At 50.6% G+C, this 18587-nt stretch overlaps 1 protein-coding gene across 10 annotated transcripts in view; it reads right to left on the bottom strand.

Annotated features, from left to right (window-relative positions):
- The window catches only part of MSI2 (musashi RNA binding protein 2), a 200658-nt gene that overhangs the window by 14982 nt on the left and 167089 nt on the right, over positions 1–18587 (bottom strand). For 3 of the 10 annotated variants that reach the window (XR_011682424.1, XM_071448042.1, XM_071448044.1), the window contains exons 11-12: positions 10713–10820; positions 7046–7137 (exon numbers count right to left, since the gene is read on the bottom strand). Coding sequence is in view for 8 of the 10 variants with exons in the window: in XM_071448042.1 (XP_071304143.1) it covers positions 7046–7137; positions 10713–10820 (200 nt within the window). In the remaining 2 variants the exon portion in view is untranslated. The remainder of the gene's footprint in view (positions 1–7045; positions 7138–10712; positions 10821–18587) is intronic. The other 7 variants (XM_071448040.1, XM_071448049.1, XM_071448047.1 and 4 more) reach the window with 3 other exon arrangements.

Raw genomic sequence — 18587 nt, 5'->3', positions numbered from 1 at the left:
ACGCCAGTCTGAAATAAGACATCGGTGCTCCTGGTTCTCAGTGGCCTATTCAGGCTGCAGGAGTGCACTGGCACAGCACTGAGAAATAAACATTCATATTCAGGCTCTTTCTTTCTACACCAATCACCTGACAGAGCTCCAAACCCCTTCCTTTGTGGTCAGGTTGAGCCATGGAAGCATCGCTTCCTCGTGCCTGAGCTTTTACAGAGCGTGGGTTCTGTGGGAGGCAGCGTGTGGCACACCTCGAACTCGGATCAATGCTCCAGCTCACAGACGTCTCGGAAATAATGAGCTGGAAACACACAGATATTCTGGAGAATAACAAGGTACAAACAGCTCCCAACTCGCTGGAAGCGAAAGTGGGAGACAAACCAGGAAAACAAATAACGCCGGCGTCACGACGAGAGCTGCCATGTTGTACATCTCTCATGGGGACCTGCATCCCTCTGCTCCTGCTCTTCCCAAGCAGACTTGAAAAGCAAACTCTCTCTCTAAGAACCCTGTGGCAGACACGGCTCCTCTGCAAGTGTGAAGAGCTGCAGATGACAGCTGGCTCGGTCCTGCCTGGAAAATCAAAGGCAAGAGCTGTGCCTTCCCTGTCACCCCAACAGGCTCCGTAATGGGGAGCAGCCAGGCTGCCCCGGGTTATCCCTCCCCTGCAGCTACACTGGCCCGGCAGAGAAAAAGGAAAATACAACAACTGTCGGGCTCATCAGCAAAATAAGTCGTGATGAGGCTGAGGCACACCGAGATCTGCCCTAACAACGTACTATTTGTACGTTATTTTCTAGCAGCAGTCACACTTTCAAAGGTTGTTCTGCGGCTGCAGCCCCTTCGGAAATGGCTTCACACATCAAAATATCGCAGGGTAATGACAGCAAGCAGTGGGTGGTGAGCTGGCAATTACGGCTGGAAGTGAGTGGGAACCAGGAGGGAGGGCTGAGTGCTGCCCACCTTCCTGGAGCTGGGCACAATGGGGTGATAATGGCACCTGGGATCTTGAGGAAACTGTTCCTGCTGCAGCCTCAGTGTCCTCCCACCACACTGCTCCTCCAGCCCAGCACGACACAAACCAACTGCTGAACTACCTGAGATGAGCCCCGAGCAAGAGCTGGGCAGCTTCCACAAGCTTAGGCAAGATAAAAATTCACCTGGTGCTGGTGTTCCACAAACCCAGTGCTGCATGTGAGCCCCTGCGCTCTACTAAGTACTGCACTTAACACATCCAAGGCATCCACCACATCTGGAAGCTGCTGATGTGCACCAATCTGCAGAAGGCACAAAATTCAGCGTGTTCGAGCCCAGCTGCTCTAATTCCTGCAGGACAAATAGCTGCACTTTGCGGCTCAGCTGTAACTTTTTGCCAGCGATCAATATTTACTGCCTAATCCCATTTTCCATAGCGTGTGTTAGTGGTGTCACTCGCGCGGGGCCGGGCGCGACACGGAGGCCACACAAAGCTTGGCTTGTAGGAGCTGCAGCCAGGGAGCCAGCTCTTGTCACAGCCTCACAAAAGGATTTCCTCTCCAGCGGCTCATCTTTAATCATTATAAAAGCACAGAAGTTTAATCCATTTTTGATGTAAGCGCTAATAGCTTTGTGTCCTTGAAGTTCAAAGTGGTCTTCGTGCATGTCGCTAATTAGCCGAGCAAGCAGCCATTCAGCTTCCTCTCATGTTTCTAATTAGATCCTTAACAACAAACAAATGTCGACCTTACAAAGGCTCTGCTACGATTCCCTCCATTAGTTAAACAGTTTGGGAGGGATGCGGTTCTGTGCACCCACAGCCCCCCCAGCAGAGGATTCAGGGCTCTGGGCTGGGGTATTTGCCCTTTGGAGAGGTTCTGCCTTCCTGATGGTGTTTTCCAGGGGTGCCAAGCAGCCCAGGGATGATGCAGGGAGCAGGTGACCACTCATCAGCCCTGTTGCCAGCTCTGTGCTGCTCCACTGTCCCTCCCTGCAGGCACGGGATGTTCACCAGCTCAGCCGGACCTCACAAATAAACCAAGGAGGCAGATAAACGCTGTCAAGTCCATTTCCTAACTGGTTCCTGCCAATTTAACTGGTTTTACAGCTAATTTAAAATGTGATGTAATTAATGTTTACATACCTCACAGAACGACAGAATGGTTTGGATGAGACCTTAAAGCCCATCCAGTGCCACCCCCTGCCATGGGCAGGGACCCTCCACTACCCCAGGGTGCTCCAAGCCCTGTCCAGCCTGGCCTTGGACACTGCCAGGGATCCAGGGGCAGCCACAGCTGCTCTGGGCACCCTGTGCCAGGGCCTGCCCACGCTCCTAGAGAAGAATTTCATCCTAATATCCAGGCTAAGGGTACTGTCATTTTTTTACTTCACATCAAATGCTTGGGGGACTGCTCCTTATACTCTTTTTTGTCGATCTGTGTTTGTAACATGCCGTGCTGGAGTCATTTCAGCAGCACCCCGCTTGTCCTTGCCTGTGCTCAGGTTTTTGGGCAAGATTCTTGCTCCAGCCCTGGCATTTCTCCAAGGGGGATGAATGAGGATCTGTCAGCACCAGGAGCTGCTGCTGCTGCTGGGTTCCTGGCGGGGCCCTCGGCGGCTGCGGGCGCTCGCTGTGTCGCAGGCGCCGACCCCAGCGCTGCTCCTGCTGCCTGTGCCTGCACACCAAGCTTTAACACTTATTACCACCCATCCAACTGACAAATAAGAGCTAAAGCTCAGCTGCTGGGATATCACAGACCCCTCTGTAACCATTTTTCCATTTAAAATGAAGGAAGAGCTGAGCCAGGTGATGCCGGCGCCTTCACCTCATGCCGAGGAGCAGGAAAGCTGCTGTTAATTCTACCATGGGCAACCACATCTGCATTAATTGTTTACCACAGCCCGGACAGGTCTTTTATTAATATTAATGAGTAAGAAGGAACAAAAGGCCCCTTTATTTTTAGCCTACTCTAATTGCGTAGTAATTACTCATCTACAAAACAAATGAGCTGAACTCCATTGCCATAGCAACAGCAACTCCGGCCTCCCACTGTACCACATTAACTGGCTATCACTCCTGTAATTTGAAATTGAAGCCTTTTGTACAATAACAGACAATACAGGAGGAAAATTAAACAGAAAACGGGTCTTTGTTTTGCTGCATAATTCAAGTCATAGTAGCAGGAGAGCCTTGCCTGGGGGGCACCTTTCCACTGCTGATCCCACAGGCTGAGGGGATGCTCAGGAGCACGGGGAGGTTATCCAGGAAGCAGAAGAGGCATCCAGCCTGCAAGCCCCCAGTCCTGTGCAGCCATCCCCTGCTGTGGGAGGCTCTGCACCAAGCAAGCTGCTGCCCAGCACATGGTGCCTGGGGGAGAGCTGGTGGCACCAGCCACGCTGTTGGCAGCTGACACCCCAGTCACGGTCAGGGCACAGAGTTCTGGGCTCTTTTAACCATCAGGAAATGCTCACAAAGGCCCCAGCTTTGTGAGTTCATTATTTTTAAACAGCTCAGGTTTATATACCTGCAGATCCATTTTGCACTCTCTGGCAACTCCTAACCCACCGTGCTTCTTGAGCTCACATGGAGCCAGATGCACACCAACATCTGCTGCAAGGAAAAACTACTCTGCTCCTCTGGCAGCCTTCTATTTCAGAGAGAAGAGAGGGAGAAAAAACATCACTGTAATTATGTATTTACTTTTAAAGCATTTGGGGAGAGAATCAGCGTGAAAATACTGACAGTAGAGTGTCAGTCCAACGCGGGCTGCCTCACAGTTAGCAGTTGTTCCACTAATGGGTAACAGCCTGCTGGAGAGGCAAGTTACCCTCAGCTCTGGCAGCATTTTACCTGTTTAGGGATTAAAATGCACGGGACACCATCCTGTGCTGGAAGATCTCATGCCCTGGAGAGCACCTGCTAAAACCCCACTTCAAGCTCTGCAACAACTTGTCTGCATCTTGCAGGGAACAAAGTCTAATTACAACTGCCAACAGCTCTGTCCCCCATCTTCCGCTGGGAGAAAGGGAATAAAACATGGATAATTGGCTGTGGCAGGGCTTTGGAGGGTACCAAAGTTGTTCCAACCCCCTGCCATGTGCAGGGACATCTTCTACCATCCAGGCTGCTCCAGCTCCTGGTCACTTCCAGGGATGGGGCAGCCACAGCTTCTCTCAACAACCTGTGCCTCCCCACCCTCCCAGAGAAGATTTTCTCCCTAAATAAAACAGCATGATGAGCATTCTGAGGAGCATTTTCCCGTGGAAAATAATTCTCCTGATGGCAAAGACTATTAAAAGTTACCGGCTAAATTTGCTACAGATTAACTTCAACTGCACTTCAGAGGTGGTCACTAATTGCACTGGAGATGATTTATCAAGCGCACAAGATTTTCTATTACAAAATTATTGATTAAAGCTGATGTATTTTAACCTCAATAGACTTCAGCCCAGTGCCCTGTCAAACACTGGCTGCTGTGGCCAAGGTCGAGCAGCAGCAGCACCAAATTGTTTCATATCTACTGAATTTTCTCCCCGGCACTGCAGGAAGAAGCTCAGTCCCCCATGGATCAAAAAAGATCCAAAAGTGGCATCCTACAGTAAAACAAGACCCAGGGTTTCTTCTGCCTGGAGCCTGCTCTGAAAAGGACCTGTGGGATTCCCATCCTGGAGCAGCACAGCACTTCTGAGCCAAACAGAAAAGATGCCTCTTTCATTGTTGTTATTTTTAAAATTGGGGTAGTAGACAGACAAGTAACTGTAGGGCTCCCAGTATGTCAGTAACAAAAAACCACCCATGGGAATGTGGAGTGGCTCCTCCAGAGTGCATTCACCACCTGGGGCTGCTGCGTGTCGAGCCTGGCCGATGGAATTCCTGTTCAAACCAGGGTGATTTCCCCTGCTCCCACCCCTCCCCGAAGCCCCCCCAGAGTGGGGGCCCTGCCTGGCCACCCGCCGTGCTCCCCAGCAGGAGCTGCCTCTGCCAGGGAGATAAGCAAAGGATAAAATCCAATGCAGCCATTAATTTCCCAGAGCATCACCCGCCAGGCTCTGTCATGTAATTACTGGCGTTCCAGTGGAGTGAGAAATTCCAGCCCTTGCTGCTCCCAAGTGGTGCACTTGTTAGGTTCTGGCTTTTGAGATTACATAGCCTGGATTAAACTTTATGTACTTTTATAGAGGAAAATAAAAAAGGGAGAGCCATTCCACCAGAGACACCGTGCCACAAGGGAGTCCTCCCAGTGGGCCGTAGAAATCCCAAATTGGTTCATGGCTGGATATTTGAAATGCTCCTCCTGACATCTCCATGAGCCCATGGCAGCTCCTCTCCCCCTGCACACACAGCCCAACCACTGTCCCCCTTTTCATGGCCATAATTTGCTAAATTATGAGTAGATTAGATTTTGGAGCACCTTCCTTAGGTGTCAGACAAGGTTTCCTCAACCCCATGCAATTTATTGCTCTGCTGAGTTTCAGGCACACTCCTGACTTCATCAGGTGCTGGGGTGCAATGAACAACAGGCTCCCCTTTTCCCTGGAAAACTGAGATCCAAAGGAAACCTTATCCCTGCCTTGGCACATGGGTGTTCATCTCCCTGGCAGCACCAGGGGCAGCTCAGCTCACCTTGCACTGTGCCAGCCCCAGTGCTTGTTTGCTTGATTTACTCAATGTTCTATTAGAGGTAAGGAGCAGACACAAATCCTTAATTACACTGGAAAGCCCACTCTGGATATTTTATTTCCTTTGAAAGCCCTTGCTGCCTGAAGTGCATTAATGAGTGTGTGGCTCTGCCCAGCAGAGCAGGGAGATGTTCCCACCCAGCACAGCTGGCTTTGGGGATGGCCAGGGCATGGGGAGGAGGAGAGGGGTGACCACACCAGAGAGGAGCTTTTCTGCTCCCATCAGGGTGTTTTCTGACAAGCAGCAAACTAAACAACAAATAAACCACAGCCTAATTCGGGATCTCAATTACCATCTGTTGGATTTACTGACTGCAGCGCCGTCCCTGCATTTTCCAAGTTTAGCACAGAAACCCAGGCAGGAGAAGCAAAGCCACTGCTGGCTCGTGGCACAGAGGATGAACTTGCCTCGAACTCCTCATGCTGATATTTATGAAATGTTAAATCTTCATTTAAAAATGTTCCCTTAAGCTGGGTGACATGGCAATGAGTACGACCCATCACTAGCTCGGAGTCTCTGTTGCATAATAAGATTTAAGGTTTATGACCTACAAACAATCACTTGGTGGCTCAGGACAGGCTGCAGGGAGCCGCCTCACACACGGAATTATTGGATTCCCAAATGGAGTGATTTGCGTGTGGCACATCTGGTCTACGACCGCCAACGAATGAGTCTATGGGCTAATATGGACGAGTAACAGGCTGATGGAGAAACCATGATTGTAAAATGATTTGAAAAATATCTTAGGTTCTTTTGGATACAAAATAAAAATAAGAGAATACGGTTATAGTCAGTGTTTCAGTTCCTAGGGGGGTTAATTTGAATTAAAAAAGGTCAGTTTTACTATCAGCATAAGAGCATGTGCGGGTTCTTGTACAGAGGGTATAGGTTGCCTACAGCCGGCTTCAATTTAAACTTCCAGATAATGGGATTTAACGAATAGGGCTCTATGGATCCAAGCCATCAGCAGCTCTCTGCTGTGTTATCCCTACGCTTTCAATCAGACCAAGGCTCTGCTTTTATCTGCCACGCTTGTTCGCGTTGATGGTGCCTATAATATCAACTCGACAATGCATGTTCTACAACTACATCTACTGCTACCAGTACGACTACTACAGTGCATGCATTTAGTTCAGTCCCACAGATACATACACTCTAAGAACAGGCAAGGGGAGATGTGAAATGTTTTACGGGACGACAGGTGTTTTGTTTTTTAAGTAAGGGAAATTAATAAAAAACATCAAAAGAAAGAAAGTGTACAAAAAAATAGAGACATTTCTCAAGAGTTGATATGAGTCGTTTCTTGAACCGTTTCGTCCGAACAAGCAAAAAACATGCAACCAGCTGCTACTAACAAGAAGCTGGACACTGAGAGAGGATTAATAGGTGTGGACAAACCTTCCCGCTGAGAGCGCTCAGAAGAGTGTTTGAGAGGAGGTGTGCACGTCCGAGTGTAAGAGAGGCCGGAAAGTTTGCCTCAGAGACACCCTCTCTCACAGCAGCCCCAACCAAGCAAGAGAGAAAACAACAAAACATAACTGCTCACACTCACCATCAAGGTCAGTAGCTCACGTTACGAGATTTGTTATAGCTGGCAAGTATAAAGTCCAGTAAGGGGTTGTTGGGGCGCAGGGCTCAAAGGCAGCACTGGCAAGCCGGGACTGGGGCCCAAAATCCAGATGTGCCAGGGGTTGGGGTGGGGAGCAGCCCCTGGCGCCGTGGCGCTGCGCCGAGTGCCGCCGGCCGGCTCGGCGGGCACAGCCTGCCCGAGGGAGCTGGGACAGGGCTGGATTCCTGTGGCCTTAGGGGTTTTGTCTCCAGTCAGTCCTCAGGGAGGAACAGCTGGTAGCAACAGGTTGGGAACTGGAAAAATCTCAGGCTTGTCAACGAACCAAAGAGGAAGGAACGAAAACCCTCTCCTGCCAAATTTTCCTCATCTCGCTCTCCTGCCAGATGAACCCCTCCCATGTCAAATGCAAGAGAAAAATGTGCCCCCCCCATGACTGTATTTCAAAAAAAGCATTTACACGACAAAAATGTTTTACACGTAAAATATGTCAGGTGGATTCAAAAGAAACGTGACACTGATAGTGAAGTTGTCTAGGAGGAGTTTGCAGCATTCAGACTTTTAACTTTGCTCGTTTTCCGTGGCTCAGGTCCCAATTCATTAAAAAAATACAAGAATGGGTGAGGTTGTCAAAACCAGTGGAGGGATTCGGCAGCACAGCCCCACCCGGAGCGAATGGATGTGGCCAGAGCTGTGTCTGCTGGAAGGACCTCAGCTGTCCCCTCATCACTGGGATGTCAAACAGGGACGTGATTTATGCCGAGCAGCACGGCCGCGCTCACCCTGCCGGCACGCGAGCAGCCACGCGGGACGGGGATTTATGGTGGCACTGAGCACGGGCACAGGGACACGGCCCTTTCTGCTGGCTGTAGGACAGACCTGCCGTGACACAGAAGAACCTGTTTATCTAGCAAGGTCAGCTGGTGACACGCTGCCATAGAAAAAGAAAGGGTGAGGGCAGGGAGGAGGCCCTGAGCAGGTACCTGCCCCCAGCAGGCTCCCTGCTGACTCAGCAAACATGCAGGTGTGTCCCAAGAGGAGGAATGTCACCCCAGGGACAAAGCAAGGGGGCCAGTGCCCAGGGGCTTGGAGTGAGAGGGCTGCAGCTTCCCGGGGAGAACAAGACACGCACTGAAGGTGGATGCTCTCTGAGGGTGCTCAGTCTCTGTGCTGGCACTGACGCCAGGAAGGTGGGGAAGAGCCAGCGGGACGGGGCCAGAGAGCTGCTGAAGAGGCAGCAGTGATGGGGACATGGATGACATGGACTGCCATCGATGCCTTCCAGGAACCTCCTGGCCAATGCTTGCTCTGTGCTGTGCTCCAGCAGCCCTGGGCAGAGCTCTCCCAGTGAGCTGGGGGTGGTGGGACGCGCCTGCCCGGGTGTTTGCCAGCTCTTTCCCATTTCCTGGCAGAAAGGGGCCAGTTAGGGCCAGCCGTGCTGTGCTCTGTGCTTTGGACCAGGCACGTGTGAAGGAGGGCTGTGCGAATTTGTGAAGGGAAAACAAAAACCCAACTGAAAAGGAAAGAAGGAAAAACCCCAGCCATTTTTCTTGTAATGAATCGGGCCCGTACACTGCAGCGCAAGATCGATCGGACTCCACTGCTCCTGGATACAATTCACTACCATTGCTGATGGAGTGGCAAACCCAGGATGTCCCTTCCAAAACCAGCTCTGGATGGAGATGACTCTACAGAAACCCCCCCCGTTCCCAGACCAGGCTTGGTGCAGATGTGAGCGGGGCCGGTGACAAACCCACCTTCCTCCTTGAGACCTCAGGGCTGGGGCGGGACGGGGGCTCTTTGGATTCAGTTTTAGGGTTTTTGCCAGTTTTGTGCACGCAGGCAATTTTGAGGCTTGAAAAGACATTTCCAAACACCATACTGCTCTTTAAACTTGCCAGAAAGGGTGTTGTTAATTTAGGGTTAGATTTAGTTTTGTATTGCAAGTTCAAATCAAAAAACAAAAAAACTGAAAAAACAAATCAGAAAACCCAACAAAAGAGAAACCAAAAAACACTCAAATTAAAGACAAATGATTTTCAGGCACAGAATTGATCAATGCTCAGTTCAGTTGTAATGGGCACCAAAAGCACTCCGATTAAAAAAAATAATAATAATAATCAGGGAAGCAACGTTAATCCAGCCAAACCCTCTGTGCCTTGCTAAGGGGCAACTCACCAGGTCTGTTTGCACGTAAAACAAAACCTGAAGGGCAAAACATGAGGAAGAGGCAGAAACAATGAGGTCTGTTTTCCTGGAAGCATATGCAAAAGCAATCTTGGCATTTGTTTGGGTTTGGGATGGTTTTTTTTTCCCTCTTTGGGTTTGTTTTTCCCCCTCTGTGCCGGGGCAGTAGGAGAAGCTGGGAGTTGGGGGATCCCCACAACCAGGCTGGCAAGTCACCCCTTAGGCGCTCTCTACATGCCACAGGATGGAACTGGTACAGAGAGTCCTTTGTAGCCTGCAAGCAGTGCCAGTTTGCATGGAACGGAGTTCTCCTGGTGTCTTTCTCTGGCCTCACGGCCCCAGGCTCCTGCTGAGACACGCCTGGGCCTGCGCCCACCTCTGCTCCCTCACGCAGCTGGGGCTTTTCGGGAGCGCCTCCTCAACCCCGGCACTGCCCGAAAAGCCACGAGAGCGCCCAGCGCAGCCCTGAGTGAGCTGGGAGGTGCTGCCAGCCCCGTGTCCCCTGGGGACACGCTGGCACAGAGGACACGGGGCTGGCAGCGGCTCTGTGCCCGCAGCGGCTCCATCCCGGCCTGCTGCGGGAGCCCACGGCTCGCTGAGGGCTGCTCTGAACTCTGCCACCTGAGCAAAGTGCTGATTCACATCTTTAGCAAAATTTAAACCTAAGGCAGTAACGGCAATTGGCAACGATTTATTTCTTTATTTCCCTTAAGGGGAAAAAAAAAAAATAAAGAGTTTTCAGAAGGACAGAAGAAAAGCTTTGTGGTTCCTCATGGAAGCGGTGGAGTTGGAGCAGGCAGGGATGGTGAACTGTCAGCCATGTGCTGGTGACAATGGCACCAGTGATGCCAGCCCAAGATGCCCTGTGCTGGCCAGGGTGGAGGAGGTGACAGCAGCTCTGGGCACGGCGGGAGCACCCAGAGCTGCTGCCACCACCTCAACCCAACCCCAGCTTCCTGTGAGAAACCAAAACTTTTTTTCTGAAAACAGAAATTGATCTTTTTTGGGGTGTCTTTTAGAGCCTCGAATTTAAACCCAACAAATAAAGAAACCAACGCAATAAAGGAATAAAGAAAGAAACAAATTGGAATATCTACCCTGGTTTTGGCAGTTCTCATGCCAATCTCCTGCAGGTGCTCCAGCCCCCGTGGCCTCTGCTTGTAGTTTGGGTTTGGATTGGGATTGATTACTTATTTTTTCTCTAATTTTTTCATTTTGATTGATTGTTTTCAGATCCCCAGGATAAGTGTGAGGAAAATCAGAGAAATGATGGAGAGCTGCAGCCACACAGAATACCGACAGAGCTTTTACCTGACCCTGCACTCTGAGGGTTTGCTCTTCCACGGGCCCCCCTACCTGATCCTCTTGCTGCCGCCACGGCTGCCGCTGCTACTGGTCCGTAAGCCGCTGCTGGGAAACCTGGCCGTGGAGAAAAGGAGAAGGGTAAAGACACAGGCCAGTGGGTACCACGAGTCCCTGAGGGCCACGGGCACCTGGAGCTGCCAGCCTGGCCCTCCGTGCCACCTGGGACAGCCCAGCCCTGGCCAGTGCCCGCTGCGGGAACAAATCCCCTGGGCACAGGAGGAATGGCCATGGCACAGCCTGGAGCCAAGGAGGACAGGCTGGAGGCACAGCCTGCAGCTCTCAGCTCGTGCCTCCATGCTCCTGCAGGAACAGGGTCAGCCTGCTCCACAAACAACCAGGGAATTCTCCTCCTGGCTTATCTGCAGGTGATAATAATGTGCTGGTCTATAGACAAAGCAGGAATGGAACAGATGAGGAGGTGCTCATGTCAAGATCACAAATTTGCTGGGATCAAGCAGAAAAAATTCAATGGAATGTGGTTTAAGAAAGAAAGAAAGAAGGAAAGAAGGAGAGAAGTAAAGAAGGAAAGAAGGAAAGAAGTAAAGAAGGAAACGCTCTTGAAAGCAAACCAGCCGCAGATCAAGGAGCTCTGTGACATCCCCCCTGCTCCAGGGAACCGAGCCCTTGCAGAGGAATGGAATGCTGCCAGCAAGATTTATTTAATTAACATTCAAAAGATCTGCCAGAGATTGTGACTTTCAATAAATGTATTTTAAGAGGGCAATGGCAAAGTCCAGGCAATCAGCAAGAACCCCAAACCCCAAGGGCAATGACTCCAGGGAGGTTCCTGGTCCCTGGGAGCTCCAGCTGCTCCTGCCACCCGACAGGACAAGCCTGGGGTGGCCACCACAATGGAACCTGGTCCTTGAGCAGGCACCAGGACCACGATCACAGCTGCTTTGCAAGGCTGAGGAACCACAGGAGAGCAACTGAGGCACGGAGAGAGAGAAGAGTGAGCCTGAGAGCAAGAGAGAGAGCCCAGCACACTACAGCCCCACTACCTTCAGCACTATGGCTCAGCTACAGCTCAGCTACCAGGCCAAGGAGCAGAGCACTAGGCTAGAATAACTTGAAGCTACTTAAAACATCAATCAAAAAAAGACATACTTGCATTTAAATATGGTAATAGGGCTGTTGGGGGGAAAAAAACATAGCACAGGTGAATGTATGCAGAGGATCCCCAGGGTGGTGGTGCTCCCTGCAGTGCACAGAGAGCAGCACTGCACAGCCAGCCTGGTCCTCTGGTGAGCCTGTCTGCTGGTAACTGCTGCAGCCTCCGTGGAGTGGGATGTGGGGGAAGCACATCCACACTGGGGGATGCTGTAACCAGTGCTGAACCTGAGCGTTAAACTCCCTCTCACTGGATGGAGCCATCAACCCTGGCTGGGTCCCCCCACACATGATTTGGGCAGGAGTGAGAGGACTTTGGTGTTAAGAGTCAAACCACCCTCCAAAGAGCAAGGAAAGCATGTGCAGGACAAGGGCTGAGGCTCTGGGGCTTCATTTCCATGCAGAGCCGTGTCTGGGCCAAGCTCTGGGCCCTCCCGCTGCGCTCAGGCAGGAGCAGAGCTGGCACTGTCCCCTGTCCCTCCCTGCCCACCATGGTCCAAGAGCAGTGTCCTCAGCGTTCCCATGGCACCTCCACCACCAGCTGGCCACCCACAGATCTCTCATTTGGAGGCTCCAGGGGCTCCCTAAACCATCCACAGGGGACTGGAGGAGCTGTGGATTTTCCATGGAATAAAATGCCTCTGCCAAAACCAATCAAATACCCTTCAAATCACCAAGCATCCCTTGAGAACAGCACAAAAAACAGGGCTGGAAAGTTTGTTTCTCTTGTTCAGCTGCCAGGGACACTCAGGATCTATTTGAAATGCAGGACAAAAAGTTTTGCCATGCAAAAGAAGAGTGAAATAACAAGGGTGGAGAAGGCGCTCCACGGAAAGAGCCCGAACAAAGGCTCCCTTATTGCATTCCAGTGGACAGATGTGTGAAAAATTAATCCCTGTGCCCCCGAAGAAAGCTTTTATCCCAGTTCTGAGATAAAAGCATCCCTGAGACACGGCACTCCAAACAGCTCAAGTGTGAGTGCTGCTCTCTGCGTGCGGGAGCGCCACCGGCCCCGCGAGCCCGAGATGGAAACTGGGATTGATTACCAAGCTTGGCCAAACCCTCCCCACTGACACACTCACAGGATGGCTCCAGCACTGGAGGAGCCCCCCAGCAACCCAGCCCACTGAAAGCAATCGATGCCCTGCTAAAATGCCCTTTGCCAGGCACCACATCCACGGGCTGGCTCAGCTGGGAGCAGCTTCCCTGTCACTGCTGCTGAGCCATTAATGCTGTGCGACCTCCACCACTGTGCCACCACTGTGCCACCTCAGTGTGGCACCTCTGTGCCTCCCTGACCCCCTCAGCAGAGATGGGCAGCTGACACCACCCTGCTCTGCCTGACAGGGATGCCAGCAAGGGGAATTTGTAGCCAGCAGTGACAGAACAGCCCCAGTGCCCCTCTTTTCCCTCAGCAATGCCTGGGAAGTGCAGGCATCTCCAGGAGACAGCAATGGCACTGGGGATGCTGCTGTGGGGACACCCCCAGGAGCACAGAGGGCTGTGGGGTGCCAGCAGCCCCTTTGCTCCCTGCCCCAGCAGCCTCCCAGCTCATTTTAACAAGCAGCTCGGAGCCAACTGGGTGCCAGCAATGGGTGCCTGGACAAGAGCGCCTCGAAGCCAAGGGGAGCACTGATGGCAGCACCCCTGGGTCCCACCCTGGACAATCAGGAGCATGGCCAGCACCAGCCCCACTCCCTCTGAGCCTTCTGGAGTCACCCAGAAAATCAAAAGGGTGGAGGGAGAGCTCAGTTCATTCCCAGTGTTTGTTTAAAGCGCTGATTCCTGCTCAAATGACCCCTGTGCTTTGTGTGCCCACTGCTCCCAGCTGCCCAGAGGAAACAAAGCCCAGAGCCATTGCAAAGCCAGCAGTGCCCACTTTAAGCACTGCAATTAGAAGGTATTTTACAATAAACGTTTTGCTCTGGGCTCACACACTGTCCAGGAAAGCCCTGAGGATTCACAGCAATTTCATGCTCTCTCATTGCTCAGAATGAGCCAAAACCAGCGTTCCAAGTGCAATTTTTCACAGATAAATTTTCCTGCTTCCTGCATCAATAGTTTCACTTTAAACAGTGAAACAGTGAGGGAAGATGGACAGATCTGGGTTAAATTCTTTGCCCTGAGCTCCCAGACTCAGTCCATGGCTGTTGTCTCTCCAAGGCACAGGTGGGTTTGGGAGAGGGGGATCCCAGGATGCACAGCCCTGCAGCAGCACTTTGGGCTGGAGCACACAGCCCCACTGCCCTGCTCTGGGCACTGCAGTGGGAGCCCAGGATTTAGCAGATTTCCAGGGGCTTTGTGAACAAATCTGGCAATGCTGCCTGAGAGGGCCAGTCTTCACACGGGCTTTAGGGGCTCACAGATCTCTGCCCTGCTCCATCTCCACTCCTTCTTCAATCACTGAGTTCTCCTGCCCTCCAGCCTGGGCTTGGCTACAAGGCAACTACAAGGGAAAAACCCAAGAACCACCTGCACCCCTTCCTGCTGCCAGGACCCTCTTCCTGCAGCTCTGGCTCTAAGGGAAATCACTGACCCCTTCAGCCCTCTGATCAGCCTTTGCAGACCCCATCCTTAAAGCACATACAACCCTGTCCTTGACAACCACTCAGACAACAGCAATCAACCCAAAAAAGGGCACAAAGATCACAAAATTAATCTTTACATCAAGAAATATCATGCAAAGAATTTCTTCTTAATGGCAAAAGCACTTGGGCACCTGAGGTTGCATGCTCAGACTTCAGCAATGAGCACAGGGATTTAAAACAAGAAAATGGAAGCTGAGATGCCCAAATCACCACCTGGCTTCAGAAAATAGCCAAAATCATGGAACAGGCACAGAGAATTAAATAAAAGCCACCATGAAACTGCACCTAAGCAGCAACCCCGTTGCTCTGTGCTCACGGGGAGTTTGGAGTGCTCACACATAAGCAGTAGACTGGTCTGTGCAGGGTCTTTTGGGGGTCCCTGTGCTGAGGGCATCGAGCTCAGAGGCTCCTTCACCCCCAACACTTCACTCCTTACACCCCTGGTGCTCCCCAGTGGCTGACCTGAACCCCAGCCCTGCATCACTTGATCTCCCAGGAGAGAAGTGCGAAGGCTGGAACATGAATTCATGTGCAGGCTGAGTGGGGAAGGGAGCTGGGGGGCTGATCCCCCCTTTTCAATCAGAGTTCCCAGGGACTGATCCCCCCTTTACTCACAGAGCTCCCAGGGGCTGATCCCCCCTTTTCACACAGAGCTCCCAGGGGCTGATCCCCCCTTTACTCACAGAGCTCCCAGGGGCTGATCCCCCCTTTTCACAGAGAGTTCTCAGGGGCTGATCCCCCCTTTTCACACAGAGTTCCCAGCAGCTTTGATCAGCCTGAAAAGCTGCACCAGGCTCACAGCTGTCATTTCAGATGGGTTCTCGCTTGCATTATTCTTTCCATTAGGCTGTGTTATCCTCTTTGGAGGATCTTTAGGCTTCATTTCAAAAGTATCAGAGACTCAAAACCATGAAGCAGAAGAGCCTGGTAGTTTTTTTTTTGAAGGCAGGCAGGCGTGGGTCCAATTTACCGGGCAAAAATGTCGTCTTTAATGGTGAACACACACAAGGGAAAGCTCCATCCCAAAACAATCCCTTTATGTTTAAAACCTTCATCTTCCAGGCTCTCTGTCTCACACTCCCCCTCCCTTTCTATAAGGAAACACAAATGAGAAAGAAAAAAAACCTGCTACTACTCCAAGGTTGAGATGAAGAAGTCAGTGCTGAATATTTAGAGAAGAACATACACCCAGAGAAATCAAATGTTCCCTAGAACTGATCAAAGATCGGGGTTCTACCACATCATTCACAACTCATTACCACTGTTTAGTAGCAATTAACTCCTTGGGATTTGATTGCAGACTCTGTGAAGCTTTCTCAAAGTTTGCAGAGTCTATGAAGCTTTCTCCATCCACAGCACAGCTGAGGACCAGGACCCAGTACAGCAGGGCAGAGCTCCAGGACAGTACTTCCCTAAGGGTCTGATCAATTCTATTAACACTTTCAGTATCTCCAAGCCTGCTCCAACGTCTGTATTGAAACAGACCCTGAAGTGCTTCCCTTTGTCTTTTTCCATTGTGTTACATCAACCTTGTTAAAATCTCTTCCAGCAAATCAGGGAATTTCACCCAGAACACACATCCATGTGCATCATGGACCCTTATCCCAGAGCCCCTGCATCATCCAGGGCACAGCCTGGACCAGGTCTGTCCCATGTCTGATACCCTCCATGTCTGTTTGCAGATGGATCTTATGCTGAGCAAATATTCCCATTCTGGAATTGCAACAAAACAATAAATCCCAAATATAGTTCATTCAGAATTTGGCACTTCTACTTTACGTACAGTAAATGCCCCATTTTTCAGCTGTTGGGACTCTCAGGCTGTGATCCTTTTAGGATGAGAATGGTGCATTTCTGCCCAGTAATTACTTCATGCATCAGTGAGACAAAGCCTTGCTTGTCCCCAAATTATCATTCTGTGGCATTTCAAGTGCAATAACCCTTTTGCAGTTATTTCACTACACTGAAAACTGGGAAACTTCTCAAAGGCAAACAGTTTGTTTTTAAAAAAGCTACTTATTCAAAAAAACACAAACCAAGAAGCAAAAGCTGGTAGCTGATTTAGGTTATCAACATCCAATATCCAACCCAACACTGCCCTCTGGCATTTTGAAGCCATTCCTCCTTGTCCTGTCCCTCCAGGCCCTTGTTAATAGTCTCTCTCCATCTTTCCTGTAGGCTGCCCCGAAGCCTTCTCTGCTCCAGGATGAATAATTCCAATCCTCCCAGCCCTTCCCTGCAGGAGACGTGCTCCATCCCTTTCATATCTTGGTGGCCTCCTTTGGACTCACTACAACTCATTTTAAAGGCCAAAGCCAAACATTCATCACAGATTTTTAATCAACAAGTGAAGTACAAAGGAAAGGATGGCTGCAGGGGCAGGAACACCCAGGAGCTCACTGGTGCCAATTCAGCAGCTCTGAATTTCTGCATTTCAGTCACCTGCTGCTGGATGAACAAGGGCAGGTGAGATGGAAGCACATTAAGGCACCTATTTGGAGTTCAGCAACGTGGCACTGATTTGCTTCAAGGCTCATTTCCGCTGCTCTGATGGTAAAGAAAATGAGCTGTTTGGTTAAGCTGCTTGTCTCAATTTTTATGAATGATCTACACTATCTGGGTAAGTATTATTTAAAGACAGGTCCTTGATGATGAACAAAGGCATAAAAAGAACTCATGTCTGGAGGCTGAAGCTGAAAAAATTCAACGCAAAGAGGCAACTTCATAAAAGAGAAGGCAGTAAATCACAGGACAAGGTTACCAGAGGGTGGGGAACTCTTCACCACTCCTGTGCAGCTCACCCAGCACTGGCAGACAGGGACCTTCCCAGTGCCTCACTGGAGAACTGCCACTGGGCATTGCATAGTCCATACTATGAGAGAGGTCACAGGAGAGGATTGGGATCTGAGCCCAGAGATCTTCAAGGCCTTGCTGCAGCAGTTACCATCACAGCTCCTGGGCAAGGCAGGACGTGGAAGCTCCTCAATGGCCAGCTGGAAACCTACTGCTAAAACATTCACATTTGAACGTTTCTGTGCTATAAGGAGACACATCTTGTCCAATTCTTTGCAACCCCAGTCCCAGTTTTGAACAGCTTTAGTTAAAAATTGTCTCTGCTGAGGCACAAGGCAGGGGAGCCATCGTGCTCGGACACGGAGAATTCCTTAGGGCAGGATGGGCATTACCAGAGCACACTCCTCCTTCTGCAGGGTTATCCATGTTTTCCTCCACGCACCAGTGTTTGTGTTACGCCTCTTTACTCCTGTGAATAATTGCTCTCATTAATCCTCCTGGTCACTGCAGCTGTGGCCTGTTCTCAGCTGAATCCATCGCTCTGGAGCTGCAGCACCGCCCCAAAACACACAGACCTCGACAGACACCAGCAGCTTTGGTTCTTATGCCTTTTCTCTCCTCTCTGCCCCTTCAGGATCACTCATTTTCAGGGCAATGAACCTCAAGTTTTAAAGCCTCTAACACCAGGCACAGATCAGTGAGCAGCCGAGAACAGGACAATCAGTGTTCAACATTCAAGATGTTCTTATTTCTCAGTTATTCAAGTTATAAGTGGAGAAAAGTCTAATGAAGGACCTGGGCAGTTTTGGGCCTCAGCCAGACATGATATACAGCCAAACCTCCAGAGCAGCCTCACTCACATTGAGAGGATGGGGCAGGAAGAGGGGACAGGCTCCACTGTCACCAGCCACGCTCTGCTGCCACTGACACTGCTGGGAGCCATCAACACAGACCAACAGCTCCTCTCTGGAAAATCTCACCCTAAATCTAACAATAAGGTTACTTTAAGGGGTAGGGGGAAATAGAAGATGAAAAAAGCCTTTTACACAATTCTCTGCAACATCAAAATCCACAGCTTTTCTCAGAAAAAACCTGCCTTAAAGGCAAAGGTGGTTCAGCTCTGCTCAGACTCAAGAGAACAGCTCTAGAGACCATTTCTTCCTGCAAGAAAACACAATAATCTAAGCAGAACTTGAAGGAGAACCTTCTGTCTGGAGATTTATGGGCTCTGCTATATTAATTTCTCAGTTTGCTGTCTGCAGCTCCAGCTGCTCCTCCCTCCAGGGATGCGCCTGCAATGGGAACGGCCCCTCCTCAGCAGAACACCCAA

The sequence above is a fragment of the Agelaius tricolor genome, unplaced genomic scaffold (genome assembly GCF_023055355.1).
Source record: "Agelaius tricolor isolate 1412-34295 unplaced genomic scaffold, bAgeTri1.0.p SCAF_25, whole genome shotgun sequence".
Lineage (NCBI taxonomy): Eukaryota > Metazoa > Chordata > Aves > Passeriformes > Icteridae > Agelaius > Agelaius tricolor.
The sequence above is the reverse complement of the archived record's forward strand: the minus strand, read 5'-3'. Positions and strand labels throughout refer to the sequence as shown.